General features: G+C 40.5%; 2 protein-coding genes across 5 annotated transcripts; one reads left to right on the forward strand and one right to left on the reverse strand.

Annotated features, from left to right (window-relative positions):
- Positions 1 to 1,140: 1,140 nt before the first annotated feature.
- Positions 1,141 to 3,052, forward strand: LOC121905999 (major histocompatibility complex class I-related gene protein-like). Of its 2 annotated transcripts, XM_042424638.1 has the most exons (3): positions 1,141 to 1,352; positions 1,454 to 1,496; positions 1,870 to 3,052. In XM_042424638.1, the coding sequence occupies exons 2-3, from the start codon at positions 1,487 to 1,489 to the stop codon at positions 2,907 to 2,909; spliced, it is 1,050 nt and encodes a 349-aa protein (XP_042280572.1). In that variant the 5' UTR covers positions 1,141 to 1,352; positions 1,454 to 1,486; the 3' UTR covers positions 2,910 to 3,052. The 2 variants fall into 2 exon arrangements, with proteins under 2 accessions (XP_042280572.1, XP_042280571.1); XM_042424637.1 differs by having other exon boundaries at positions 1,141 to 1,496.
- A 2,226-nt stretch (positions 3,053 to 5,278) lies between these two features.
- Positions 5,279 to 12,399, reverse strand: polr3glb (RNA polymerase III subunit GL b). 3 transcript variants are annotated; one of them, XM_042424139.1, is made up of 9 exons: positions 12,215 to 12,399; positions 12,037 to 12,054; positions 10,963 to 11,191; positions 8,924 to 9,053; positions 8,077 to 8,145; positions 6,789 to 6,845; positions 6,466 to 6,590; positions 6,260 to 6,379; positions 5,279 to 5,666 (listed from the first exon to the last, which is right to left on the reverse strand). In XM_042424139.1, the coding sequence occupies exons 3-9, from the start codon at positions 11,080 to 11,082 to the stop codon at positions 5,580 to 5,582; spliced, it is 708 nt and encodes a 235-aa protein (XP_042280073.1). In that variant the 5' UTR covers positions 11,083 to 11,191; positions 12,037 to 12,054; positions 12,215 to 12,399; the 3' UTR covers positions 5,279 to 5,579. The 3 variants fall into 3 exon arrangements, with proteins under 3 accessions (XP_042280073.1, XP_042280074.1, XP_042280072.1); XM_042424140.1 differs by lacking the exon at positions 12,037 to 12,054; XM_042424138.1 differs by having other exon boundaries at positions 12,037 to 12,399.
- Positions 12,400 to 14,765: the final 2,366 nt, after the last annotated feature.

Consider the following 14,765-nt stretch of genomic DNA (forward strand, 5'->3'; position numbering starts at 1 on the left):
AGCAATAGCAACAGCAGCAGACAGGGAAGGACGCCAACAGGACTGTGAAGGCTCGGCCTGCAACCCAGGTGCCATCCAGAGTAGCTTTATCATTAGATAATGTGTTTCTAAGGTGTTTAGGGCCAAACACAATAACTTCAGTTTTATCTGAGTTTAGTAGCATCTTTATGTCGTTAAGGCATGCTTGGAGTTTGTTTAACTGATTGGGTTCATCAGGCTTCATTGATAAATATAATTGGGTATCATCTGCATAACAATGAACATTTATGGAGTGTTTCCTAATAATATTACCTAAAGGAAGCATATATAAGGTGAATAGAATTGGTCCAAGTACAGAACCTTGTGGAACTCCGTGTCTAACTTTTGCCTTCATGGAGGATTCATCATTAACATGTACAAACTGAAATCGGTCTGATAAATAGGACTTAAACCAGCTTAATGCAGTTCCTTTAATGCCAATTAAATGTTACAGTCTCTGCAAAAGGATTTGATGGTCAATTGTGTCGAATGCAGCACTAAGATCTAACAGGACAAGTATAGAGACAAATCCTTTGTCTGATGCAGTTAGGAGGTCATTAGTGACTTTCACCAGTGCTGTCTCTGTGCTATGATGCCTCTAAATCCTCACTGAAAATCCTCAAATAAACTATTGTTATGTAGAAAGTCACATAACTGATTAGAGACTGCTTTCTCAAGGATCTTAGAGAGAAATGGAAGGTTAGATATAGGTCTATAATTGGCTAAAATGCCTGAATCAAGAGTAGGCTTCTTAAGAAGAGGTTTAATTACAGCTACTTTAAAGGACTGTGGTACATAGTCTGTTACTAAAGACAGATTGATCATATCTAGTAAAGAAGTGCTAACTAAGGGTAAGGCTTCCTTAAGCAGCCTAGTTGGGATGGGGTCTAAGAGACAGGTTGATGGTTTACATGAAGAAATTGTTGAAGTTAGTTCAGGAACGTTGATTGGAGAAAAACAGTCCAAATATATGTCAGGTGTTTCTAAGGTTCCTGTGTTTGGGGAGAGAACGGTGCCTGTTGAGGGCAGGAGGTGGTTAATTTTGCCTCTAATAGTTAGAATTTTATCATTAAAGAAGCTCATTAAGTCATTACTACTGAGAGCTGTAGGAATACATGGATTTCAGCCTGAAACACTGAAATAAAACAATTTAAAATGTGAATAAAAAGTGTTTGTTGTTGCCTGAGGTGTAAAAGATCTGTTCTCTTTGACGAAAACAGATCTGTGGAGCTCGACTGCTGCACACTTCCCTCTCTCTGATTCGTCAGACTCCTTTGATCTGCCCGGACACACCAGGTTCTGGATGCTGATTGGTTGAAACACACAAAGTGAAAGTAAGCAAAGTGAAGAAGAGGAAGCAGATGTTTAAAACCACAGCAATCAATCGGTTAATCAGCTGATTCCTGATCAGCAGATCAATATGTTTGTCTTCCAGCTGCTGTTTGTGTCTCTGTTCCTCCGTCAGGTGATGAGTTCAGGTAACAAACTGTTTTCAGGATGTTTAATGAAGCAACCAGTACTGGTTCTTATAGATTATTAGATCTGATGTTGATTTTATTCTCTGTCAGTTAATCAATTAGTCACATGACATATCAATAATATGCCAGATGTTTCAGTTACCTCTGCAGTGATTATGTTTGTGTTCCTGCTGACGTTGGTGGTAAACTGCTAAAACATGTATACTGGTTCCCAGTATACATGTTAGTCCCCAACAGCTGGGTCAGATGTTTGTGTTGGTACGAGAACCTGTGACGAGGATCAGTGTGTCAGTCTGACTCAAACACATAAACATCAGCTGTCCAGTCCACAGCTGGTGCCTCCTACTTACCCATAATGCTTTGCTCCTCTAAGGTTCAGGACGACACTCCCTGTGGGCGCCGGCCACCTACATCTCAGGGTCGACGCCGTTTCCAGAGTTCAGTGTGGTCCTGATGCTGGACGACATCCAGGTGGGCTACTACGACTCTGTGATGGATCGGCTGACCAGTGGCGGTGGCGAGGAGGGGGCGGAGCTGGGCCTGGGTCAGGAGGCCGTGTTCGTACTGAGACTGACGCTGGTCAAACACCGCTTCAACCTGACGGCGGGCGTCCACGTCCAGCAGAGGCTGACGGGCTGCGAGGTCCTGCAGGACGGACAGCCGGCGCTCATCATGTTCAGGGACGGCTCCAACGGGCAGGACGCCGACAGCCTGATGTACAACATGACGCACTTCAGCTACGCTGGCGGCGACGGCTGGGAGATTCAATGGGACGCCATGAAGAAGACGTACTTCCAGATGCTTTACTCCAACATCTACCTGCCCTTCTGCGTGCGGACGCTCAGGCATCTCCTGGACCGCGAGAAACGCCTGGTGACGCGTCGGGTTCAACCTCGAGTCCGCTTCATAACGAAGCAGGTGGTGGGCGGGGCTCAGCTCACCTGTATGGCCACAGACTTCTATCCTTGCCACATCAACTTGACGCTGCTGCGGGACGGCCAGTCGGTGGATGAAGACCAGCTGACGGGCGGCGCGGTGCTGCCCAACGCCAACGGCCTCTACCAGGTGAGGAAGACATTGACTGTCACGGACGAAGAGCTTCAACAGAAACACAACTACACCTGCGCCGCCGCTCACCTGAGCCTGGACAACCGGCTGGAGGTCAGCTGGAGGGCGGAGTCGTCCTGCTCTCACAGGATGCACATCATCTCCGCCCCCGCCAGTCTGACCGCCGCCGCCGCCGTCCTGCTGCTGCTGCTGTGGAGTAGGAGGAAACACACACGGAGGTCAGAGGGCGTCGCCATGGATACACAGGTGCAGACAGGAGAGGAGTACGTCCCCGTCCCTCCCACTGAAGACACGAGCAGAGAGGAAACAGGAAACAGAAACGTGACGTCTGTCAGTCGACTGTAGAGACTCATGAACCGTTTCTACTGTTTTATTGATTAATTATTTGCATTTATTGATATTCTGATTTTAAATTAATTATTTAATGACGCAGGTTATAGTTATAGTTTCTACTCATCACTCAGATCTTCAGCCTCACGTGTGACTGAATGGAAATGATGATTAATCATTAATTATTGATTATTGAATGTTACATCATCCATCAGATTAAAAGGAAAAGTAACAGATCAATAAAAGATCTTTATGAATGAAGAAAGTTGTTTGTTCTTCTGTTAATTGATAAAGATCCTGTTTTTAATTAAATGTTGAATCAAATATAAAACACTTGACTGATGTCGTATCAGATCAGTTCAATCAGCTGCGGCTGCCGATCAATAACTGATTAAAGACAAAGAGACGCGTCAGTCTGACAACAGACTTCAGTGAAAGATGCAGAAATAAGAGACCAGAGTGTCTCCAGGTGAGCGCAGAGCCAGCAGTCTTTACCTGAGCAGGTGACGTCACAGCGGAGCCCCGCCCCCCTCTCTGACGTGTCATCAGTGGGCGGAGTCTTTGGTTTGAAACGCTCCGTGGCTCATGATTGGACGGCTCTAAAAGCATCACTAGATCCTCGTTCACAGCAGGTGTGACGCTCTCAGGTGAGTTTCAGCCACAACAAGAACCACCTGGAGACGCTCTGATCATCTGACCTTCATCATCATCATCATCATCTGACCTTCATCATCATCATCATCTGACCTTCACCATCTGACCCTGGTCAGCTGACTGTTCACCTGCTGCCTGATAGGTCCAAACCTGGACAGGTGACATTTCTGTCAGTGTAGCTGCAGCATGTTAGAGGGAAATATTCTGTATTAGTTTGTATTTATGTTTGTATTTGTGCAGATTTTAAAGACTTAATTTATTATATTTATTATTTTTGTTGGTGAATGTTTGTGAGGACGGAGATGAGATGGGAAGGAAATATAAATGATTTTCTAAAACACACGTCTGACCTCCAGAGGACACAGAGGGAACTGCTCATCTGAAATAAAGTGATCCGGAGGTTCAGGTGAGTCTTTTGAGGACCTGCAGGTGCAGCTGCTTCATGTTTTCATATTTCCAAGTGTCATTAAACCATCAGTCAGTCATCAAATGAACATTAAAGCTGCTGTAATCATTCCTCCTGTTCATACTGACCATTAGAAGATCCCTTCATAATGACCTTACAATGGAAGTGATGGAGGACAAAATCCACAGTCCTCCTTGGATTAGATGTTAAAAAGACTGTAAATGTGTCAGATATCCTCTTGATATGACTAACTCAGACTGATGAAGCTGAATAGAAGCTTCACACAGACTTTAAATGACTGTGTGGACACACTGTGGATTTTATCCTCCATCACTTCCATTAAAGCACATTTGAAGGATCTTTAATATCCAGTATGAACAGGAGGAATGATTACAGACACCTGACTGCTGGTTTAACACACTGGGAACACTGGGAACACTGGGAACTGTCTTTTAATTCTTCATAAACATAAAGCTTTGTGCGTTGCATTGTGGGAGAACCAGTGTGAACTCAGTTTGTGACCAGATGTGAGATCAGAGCTGCAGCTTATGATTATTCTGATATAAAGTGTCAGAAATGAGTGAAAGATTATTAATAATTGATCAGAATAACATGAATCATTCAGATGCTTGTTTACTGTCATGTGATGATCTTCAGCTGAAAACAAATGTTTTACATTTTTATTTGAGGAAAAACTAATTAAAAGATTAAACGATCAATCATTCATCAGAATAGCTGCCAATTAACTTTTTGTTGATCGTTGTGTTTCAGCTCTAATCATCAGATATCAATATTTAAAATGATCGATCAGAACAATTCAGACGACAAAGTCAAAACCACACAGACCCTCAATTAATCAGCCTGATGAGAGACAACCTTTCACACCTGGTTCACACCTGGTTCACACCTGGTTCTCACCCGGTTCACACCCGGTTCACACCCGGTTCACACCCGGTTCTCACCCGGTTCACACCCGGTTCACACCCGGTTCACACCAGGTTCACACCTGGTTCACACCTGGTTCTCACCCGGTTCACACCAGGTTCACACCTGGTTCACACCTGGTTCACACCTGGTTCACACCCCGTTCACACCTGGTTCACACCTGGTTCACACCTGGTTCACACCTGGTTCACACCTGGTTCACACCAGGTTCACACCTGGTTCACACCTGGTTCACACCTGGTTCTCACCCGGTTCACACCAGGTTCACACCTGGTTCACACCTGGTTCACACCTGGTTCACACCCGGTTCGTCCTCCTGCAGTCTGGACTCATTAGCATGTACCACTAGCATGTATCATTAGGATGTACCATTAGCATGTAGCATTAGCATGTAGCTGCCGTTTATTTCTCCAACAGCTGCCCAACAATCCAAACAATCAGATATGATTCATGTTTTTACATTTCAGATAAAACAGATAAAACGTTAATACAAAAGCTTAAAAACATTTAAAAGACATCTAACGAACCAACTCTTCTTCACGTCTTCTGACAGAAATCTCACTTCCTGTTTCTCTCGTGTGGAAACAGTTTGAGTCTTTTTCAGAGTTCGATCTGTTTCATAGAAAACTTTCAGACTGGACGGTTTTTACTGCATCATGATCCTGATACCAGCTGCTGTTTCAGTAAATAGCCTCGTCCATGTTGTCATCACTGTCTCCTCCAAACTCCTCCCCGTTATCAAAGTAGGACATGATGTAGTCCGTCTCCTGCAGACACAAACACAATTATTAACAGGTGACAGATTTAACATTCATATATGTCTTATTATAATTAATATCTGTCTTAATATAATTAATATCTGTCTTATTATAATTAACATCTGTCTTATTATAATTAACATCTGTCTTATTATAATTAATATCTGTCTTATTGTAATTAACATCTGTCTTATTATAATTAACATCTGTCTTATTATAATTAACATCTGTCTTATTATAATTAATATCTGTCTTATTATAATTAACATCTGTCTTATTATAATTAACATCTGTCTTATTGTAATTAACATCTGTCTTATTATAATTAATATCTGTCTTATTATAATTAACATCTGTCTTATTATAATTAATATCTGTCTTATTATAATTAACATCTGTCTTATTATAATTAACATCTGTCTTATTGTAATTAACATCTGTCTTATTATAATTAATATCTGTCTTATTATAATTAACATCTGTCTTATTATAATTAATATCTGTCTTATTATAATTAATATCTGTCTTATTATAATTAACATCTGTCTTATTATAATTAACATCTGTCTTATTATAATTAACTTGTAACAGTCTCCTCTCACCTCCTCGAACTCTTCCTCATCGTACTCCTCCTCTGCCTCAGCCTCTTCCTCCTCCTGTTTCTTCTTCTCCTCTCCCTCCTCCTCCTCGGAGCTCTCCTGCTCCTCCTTCTTCTCCAGACTCTGAAACAGGAAGTAGATTCATCTGGAAATGTTTCTTTCATTCTCCCGTTGAAGGAAACATCCTGCTAACCGACGGTGTGTCTCACCTCCAGTTTCAGCAGAACTTCCTCTTTCTCTTTTACTTTCTTCTTCTTCTTCTGACCAGATGGACCTTTGCTCGACCGAGCTGCCGCCACCGCCGCCGCCGCCGCCGCCGCCGCCGCCACCACACCTGACAGGTACAGAGAAAAACATTCATCCATCAAAAATATTTATAAATAAACTTCAATTTTGTCCAGACGATGAAGTCTTTTATTTTGACAGCGGTTTGTTCTATGCTGTGTTGTGATTGGTCAATGGTCACACACACTACTTGTAGTACTGAGTGTATTAGTAGTACTGTAGTACTTGCAGTATTGTGTGTACTGACCGTCTTTAGGAGTTTTCCTGACATGTACTCGCAGTTCTTTGGGGAGTCTCTTCCAGTCTGAAACACAGGAGCAGAACTCTTCAATCAATCAATCACATCAAGATTATTGATCCTTTAAAAAAGGTCACAAACAAGTTTCACATCTTTACAACATGAAACCATCAGGAGGACAAACGCTGACCGTTTACACCTGGTTTTAAAACACGCCGCCAAATACAAGAATAAACGACCACCAGGAGGCCTTGTCTGGGACGCGTTTGACCACGTGTCTGTTGCAGTGTAAACACCAACGTGTCCTGATGCGTCCACAACGAGGACGTAACAGCAGGATGTGGTTGTTTTGGTGACAGTGCGCCAAACGACTTCGTCCTGCCAGCAGCTGGAAAAGCCGACATGAATATTAAGTTCTTGACACATTTTTGTTTTCTTAGCTCCGCCTGTCTGGTGACAGACTGATGTCATAACTGTGGTTTGGTCGGTTGACAGACGAGTGTGAGCAGCTCTCAGCTGTTCACCTGCGTTCACATCACTGAAACACATTTTAAAAAGTGTTCAACAGCCTCATTGTTACGTTTGTTTTCCACCAATCAAATCCCAGATCCAACAGAAACTAAACTTCCTAAACTTCACACTAATATATATATACACACACACACACACACACATATATATATATATATATATATATATGTATGTATGTATATATACACACACACACACACACACACACACACACATATATATACATACATATATATATATACACACATACATATATACATATATATATATATATATATATATATATATATATATATATATATATATATATATAATAACCAGTATTGTGTTTGTATTAAAGCTGATATATCTGATTAAAAACACGTCAGTGAGTCACATGGCTGCTCTGGGTCACATGATCCTTCATCATCAACAGTTTGGTCTCGTTAGTTTGTTTAGAAACGGCTCCAAACACTAATAACAGCATCATGTTTTCAGTCTCTGGACAGTAGTTCTGTGTAAGACGCTACTGAGCATGTGCAGAAACACGTGTTCCTGCACATGCTCAGTAGCGGGTTAATAACTTCCTGCTGTTTTTACTCAGCAGATTGATCCTTTAATGATTCTGATGATTCAAACCTGAACGAGGATCAGATGTTTTTATTGATCTTGCGACACGAAACTCACCGTCGGTTTTTAAAAACAAACCTTTTACCGTCTTGTAACTAAAAACTAATCACATGTTATCAATGATCTGATCAGGTGATTATTGATCAGTGAGTCTCACCTGGAGTCCAGTCCATCAGACTGTCCGTCTGCTCGCTGCTGTGATATTTATCAGAATATCTCTCCACATCTGCACAGGAAACACACCTTCACAATAAAACTCATGTCCATGACACTTAAAGGTTAAATATGCAGGATTTTACCAACAACAACGTATCGATTCATACAACAGTATTAATCAATACAATCATCACTGATGACTCACTAGACGTGTGTCTGTATGCAGAGACGCTGCTCTCTGCCTGGATTTGATTGTTTTCTTATTATTTTGCTGATGTTTCCTCGTTCACTGTGACGTCGTTCTGACTGTTTGTGCAGATGAAGTCAGGTTTTATTCAGTAAACTCTTCAGCTCGTTCTTATTCATCTGATTTAAGCAGCAACTTCAGGAACTTTTTCTTTGTAGTTTCCTCTTTTATTCCTCTTATTTGTACATTTAAGCTGATTGCAATAAATCACTTCATTTAACCGAATCCAGCAGGTTTCATGTTGCTTCCTGTTCGCCTGCAGAGCCGCTCGTAACATAAAAGCTTAAACAATAACGTTCTTAAAGGAGAGAAGACATTTCATCTCCTCAAAGCTGCAGGAAACCGGAGGCTTCAAGTCTCCGCATCACACGTCTGTAAGTTACGTATTGGACCGTGATTGGCTCCAAACCAGCTGTGATGTCATCAATCCTGCAGGTACGTCCAGGTGTTAAACTGAGATTTAAAGTGAACTCAGAGAGGAAGAAACAAGCTTTTATTCTAAAGAGGGACTTCAAAGTATTGATTAATGTGATGTGTAGGTGTGTGTGTGTGTGTGTGTGTGTGTGTGTGTGTGTGTGTGTGTGTGTGTGTGACCTCTGACCTCTGTGTGCAGCAGCAGGTTGGATGAAGAAGGGCAGACTCTTCATAGCTCCTCTGAACTCCTGTTTGAGAGCCAGCAGATACTCCGCCTCCTCGCCACCTGCCAGGGGGAGGGGCTTCTGCTCCATCACCTGGACGACAACACACACACACACAGAGTCAACTACAAGTCCCAGAGTGCACTGCGGTCACACACAAGTCTTCAACACAAATATGTGAGTCTCAGTAACGATGAAACTTCAGATATTAACGGAGTTTGTAACTTGTACTTCTGTGTTTTAGAACTACAGTTCCCATAATGCTTTGGGGGATGTAAGCAGGAAGTATAATGTTGTCATGGATTCAGTGAGTTAGCTGTGAGCTACAAACACCCACAGGACGACAGGAAGTGTCAAGTTTTCCTTTATGACTTTATTTTCTTCTGTATATAAAGACACAGAGAGAAAGATCTTTATAAACAGTCTGTGTGTTAGTGTGATAGTGTGTTGGTGTGTTTTTCACCGGTACAAACGTCTGCATTGTAGACTGATGATAATTAGCATCGTCGACAGGTTACAGAGATATTAGCGACCAGTTCATTAGTTTGTTTGGTCTGCAGGTGACCTGCTGGTGTTTAGTGGGTGAATTTGTTGTGTTGCTGAGTTTAAAGCTTCAGCGCAGGACTTTTGTTTTCCCCTTCTGGCAGTGAGAGTAATTACATGTTTACATCACAATCTCCGCCGTAGCCGACTCTGTTGCTGCTGTTACGACTGTAAAACGGCGGATCAATTGAATGAAATGACTTGTTTCACTATCAGAGTTTGATCAGCTTGATAACATTTGGAAAGTCTAGAAGAGCCGCTTGAATTAATTATTTTATCCCCATTCAAGTTAGCACAGAGCTAACAGGAAGTTAGCCGCTCTGCTGTGTTTATAGAGCTCAGTACGATTCATCCGGCCAGCGCAGGAACGTCAAACCCGACACCAGATTAAAAACTCTGTAGACTGTGAAACACAGAGAGATTAATCTGAACTCGTTTGGCTTGAACGTAACAGACGTTCATTTATAAGTAAAAGCTCCAAACTGCAGTTTAAACTGTCTCATGTTTGATTGTTATCAGGCGTCAGAGCAGCTCTGCTGGTTAGAAGAAAAACTTGTGTTGACTGGAAGACTGTTAAAGGACGAAGTCACCAGTTTCTTTATAATATATACATATATATACACACAAATATACACATATACATATACATATATATATATATATATATATATATATATATATATATATATATATATACACACACACACACATATATATATATATATATATATATACACACACACACACACACACACACACATATACATATATATATATATATATATATATGTGTATATATATTCTCTCTCTCTCCCTCTCAGTTGGAGAGGAGAATGTTAGAGTACGATTCTTGTGAAATATCCATAAATCCCATGACTTTGGCCAAATCTTACATTAAAAATCATATTTTTTAGTAGGAAATTTAGTAGCGAATCCATTGATCCAGTCAAACTGACCACTTTGGTTTGAAAGTGGTCAGTTTTGGTTTGATCTCTCTACGACATTCCTACGGGCCGTGGCGGCCGTTTTAGTTACATAGGTGGCGCTAGAGAGCCCATTTTAGCACTTTCAAGGTTAATTTTTACATTTTATCAAAATTTTCACCAGACCTGGTGTGCGTGCCAAATTTGGTGAGTTTTTGAGCACGTTTAGGGGTCAAATTTAGGGTTTAAGTGGCTTAATAATAAAGAAAGAAACAAACACATGAAATACAATAGAGCCTTCATCCTTTGGGGCCCTGATGATAACCTCAGGAAGTGTCAATCACACTGAATGATATCAGTGTGTGTGTGTGTGTGTGTGTGTGTGTGTAGTTGATTGTGTGTGTGTGTTGTTGTGTGTGTTTGTTTATGTTTGTGGTGTGTAGTTGTGTAGTTGTGTGTTGTGTGTGTGTGTGTGTGTGTGTGTGTGTGTTGTGTGTGTGTGTGTGTGTGTGTGTGTGTGTGTGTGTGTGTCTCACAGGGAACAGAGGTGTAGGTTGTTGGATGGATGGAGGTAAACTGTCTCCTCTGCTGATGCCGACGGCCTCCACACTGAAGCTCATCATCCTCCGACCCCGCCCACGCCCCCGACCCGCCATCGCCGCCACCTCCTCAGACCAGAACAGACCAGAACAGACCAGAACAGACCCTCCTGGACCGAGCTGGATCAGATCAGATGAGGTCAGACTGGACCAGGTGGATCAGCAGCTGGTTGAAGAACAGGAACAGGAAGTTACTGAAGTGTCTCCTCCACTCTCTTCTAAAGTTAGATATTTCTATATATCTCTGATAACATCTCAGCCTGATGTTTTAACCTGCAGATTAATCTACAGCTGCAACTAACAATTATTTTCATTATTGATTAGTATGTTGATTATTTTTTGGATTCATTGATTACTTGTTTGGTCCATAAAATGTCAGAAAATGATGAAAAATGCGGATCAATGTTTCCCAAAGACGACGTCTTCAATCCACAAAGATCTTCAGTTTACTGTCAGAGAGACTAAAGACACCAGCAGATCAAGTATTTTAGTATTTTTGTTGGATAAAACAAGATGTTTCATCTCATTGGGTTGAAGGAAACTGTTTGTCTCAGTTTTATGATGTTTTATAGATCAAATGATTAATCGATTAATTGAGAAAATAATCTGCAGATTTATAATGAATTATGAAAATAATCGTTAGTTGCAGCTTTAATCGTGATGCAAAGTGTTTTAAAGCTTCCTTCACTTTCATTTCATCATCATGTGATTTAATCTGAGGGTGAATGTTGGAGGATGTGAATGTTTGTTTACCTGCACTTTAATATTCAGTGTTTACATGAGAAACCTGCTAATTCACATCTGAGAGTCCTGAATATCTGCAGCTGCTAAAAAAGTCTTTACAAAACCAGAGAATTCACTTTTAGTCTTAATAAAAGCGGCAGAAAGTCTTAAACGTCTTCGATTTAATGCACAAAGCTGCTGAATACATGTGTTTATGTGTTTATGTGTGTTTATTTACGTGCTATTAAAAAAGTATTAAATTCTTAAATGTGTCGTTCTGTTTCTCACCATTTCAGCCTCTTTGTTCTGCAGTGAAGAAGATCAGAAACCAGAAACAAGAACAGAAACATCAGCAGGAAACAAACTGAGAAACTAAAAGCTGAAGGTTGAAGATAAAAGATCCGAGCGGAGTTTCACATCTGCGGTTAGCATGTTAGCATGTTAGCCGTGTTTTAGCCTCGCTAACCTTCAGTCTGAGTGAGTTAACTCCTCTTCCTCTTCTTCTTCTTCTTCTTCTCCTCTTCCTCCGCCGTGTCTCATCTTCTCATCAGAAGTTAAACTGCGACACGTTTCTGATGTTTGTTTACATCAGCAGCCTCCGCGCCATCGCTGCTGTTCTTCTTCTTCTGCTTTAATGGCGGCAGATAAACAACCCAGCGGATCGATACCGCCGCCTGCTGGTGGAGGAACAGCGCTAAACTTATTTTAATATTATCGATAATAATACTAATATAATGATAATGAAGACAATAATTATAGCAATAAACTAAAAATCCTTCCAATCAAATTCGGTTTATTAAGATAATTAAACAAAAATATTATTTTTAAATTCAAATTTTCTGCAAAATATCTCAAATCAAAGTCATGTTTCCTGTTTAGTCCAAAGTGCAGCCTGTGAATCTTCATCTGCTGCTGCTTCATCATCATCATCATCATCATCATCATCATCATCATCATCGTCATCGTCTTCACTTCTGTCCTGCTGGCAGCAACGTGGTTGTTCTTCTTCTGTGGTTATTAATATCTGTTTGTTTCTCTGACACACTGTTGAGGATCAACAGCAGGTGGACAAAATAATAAGAACACTCCAGACAGAGAGCAGCCTCAGTATCTCTTTACTTCTTTCTTTCCTTCTATCCATCCTGTCTCCTTCTCTTCTTCCTCCCTTCCTGCCATCCAGCTGAACCTTCATCACTTCCTTTCCTTCAGTTCTTCCTTCTTTTGTCTCTCCTCTTCACCATCCCTCCGTCTCTCCCTCCATCCTTATTGTATTGCTATCTTTCCTTCTTCGTCCCTTCCTTTTTTACCACATCCATTCTTTATTTTCCTCACTCCTTTCTTTCCATTCTTACTTTATCTCTACCTTTCCTTCTTCGTTCCTTTCTTTTTACTCCATCCATCCATCCATCCATCCTCCCCCTCTTCATTACAAAGCAGCAGCTTCATATTAAACCCAGAGGAGGCTCCTCCCCCCTCCTCACCTCACCTGACCTCAGGGTCACATGCCCCCCCCCCCCCCCCCCCCCCCACCCAGAGGCCCCGCCCCCCGGAGGCCCCGCCCCCAGCGGTGTGAGGGTGTGAGGTCATTGTGAATCAGGTCATCAGAGACTCAACAGCTCCTCTGAGATCTCTGAGTTCACATTCATGACACTTTAAAACATTTGATACATTTTTAAAACGAAGAAGAAGAAGAAGAAGAAGAAGAAGAAGAAGAAGAAGAAGAAGAAGAAGAAGAAGGACTATTTTTATTTTCTGTCGGAGCTGTTGGAGTTTTAATCTGATGGTTTGGATTTAAAGTTAAACTGAAACATGAAGACGATGTGGAGCTGGATGATGATGATGATGATGATGATGATGACACTCTGCTGCTCAGGTCTGATATATATATTTATTATATATTTATCTTTTATATCTACTAATTATTTATTATGATCTTATTATTCGTTAAACATGAAGAAATAATCTGCAGATTCTGATCTGTGTTATTTAATATAATTATATTTGTTATTTAAGTAGAAGTCAGTTTCCTCACAGCTGCTGTTTAAATAAAATAATAATAATAAACATGTTTCCTTTCATAATTATAGATTTTATTTATTTATTGTTTAACATGAAAAAGACACAAAGAGACAAAAAATGTAACAAACCAGATATTCAGAGATTTTCTTCTATTTATAATCAGCTTTAATGTTTATTCTTATAATTATGAGCTTTTATTATGTTATTGATTTTACTTATTTATGATTATTTATGTTGTTTTTCTTTGTGTTTTTTATATATTTTATTGTATGAAGACGTTTGCTGAAGAAAATCAGAATGATGCAAGAAAACTATAAAACTGTTAAAGACGAGAATAACATTCAATAATTAAACATATTTTAATATTTTAATAGTGAAAAAGCTTAAATATAAAAATGTGAATGTGTGATTGTGAGAAAGTCTGATGATGCAGACGGAAGGTCAAAAACATTCATATTCATCAGATCAAACTCATTTTCATACAGCAGACAGACGGCGTGTGTGTGTGAGTGTGTGTGTGTGTGTGTGTGTGTGTGTGTGTGTGTGTGTGAGTGTGTGTGTGTGTGTGTGTGTTTGTGTGTGTGTGTGTGTGTGAGTGTGTGTGTGTGTGTGTGTGTTTTGCTCTTGAACTTGAAGATGAAATTGAGTTTCATTGAGAGGAATCACTTCACTGTGTTTGAGCAGCAGTTTGACGTTAAAGGATGAGTTCACAGTTTTAAACCAACAGTCAGTCATCAAATGAACATTAAAGCTGTGTTTCTTGCTGTAATCATTCCTCCTGTTCATACTGACCATTAGAAGATCCCTTCATAATGACCTTACAATGGAAGTGATGGAGGACAAAATCCACAGTCTGAAGCTAATATGAAGCTTCAGCGTCCAAATGAGTCAAATCAAGTAGATATCTTTCAACGTTACAGTCTTTTTAGTGCCAAAGTTCCTCTTTTTGTTACTATACTTCCACCTGCAGCTCAACAGGGAAACACTGTCCGAGGAAA

Source organism: Thunnus maccoyii, chromosome 10 (assembly GCF_910596095.1).
Source record: "Thunnus maccoyii chromosome 10, fThuMac1.1, whole genome shotgun sequence".
In the NCBI taxonomy this organism is placed as follows: Eukaryota; Metazoa; Chordata; class Actinopteri; order Scombriformes; family Scombridae; genus Thunnus; species Thunnus maccoyii.

Bases quoted from the DNA above. Each gene is read 5' to 3' on its own strand.
- LOC121905999 (XM_042424637.1), top strand. From the start codon at position 1,439: ATGTTTGTCTTCCAGCTGCTGTTTGTGTCTCTGTTCCTCCGTCAGGTG. The intron at 1,497-1,869 runs GTAACAAACTGT...TGCTCCTCTAAG, and splicing joins CCGTCAGGTGATGAGTTCAG to GTTCAGGACGACACTCCCTG.
- polr3glb (XM_042424140.1), bottom strand. From the start codon at position 11,082: ATGGCGGGTCGGGGGCGTGGGCGGGGTCGGAGGATGATGAGCTTCAGT. The intron at 8,146-8,923 runs GTCAGAGGTCAC...TTTCCTGTGCAG, and splicing joins ACCTGCTGCTGCACACAGAG to ATGTGGAGAGATATTCTGAT. The intron at 6,846-8,076 runs GTGAGACTCACT...CCTGTGTTTCAG, and splicing joins TCTGATGGACTGGACTCCAG to ACTGGAAGAGACTCCCCAAA.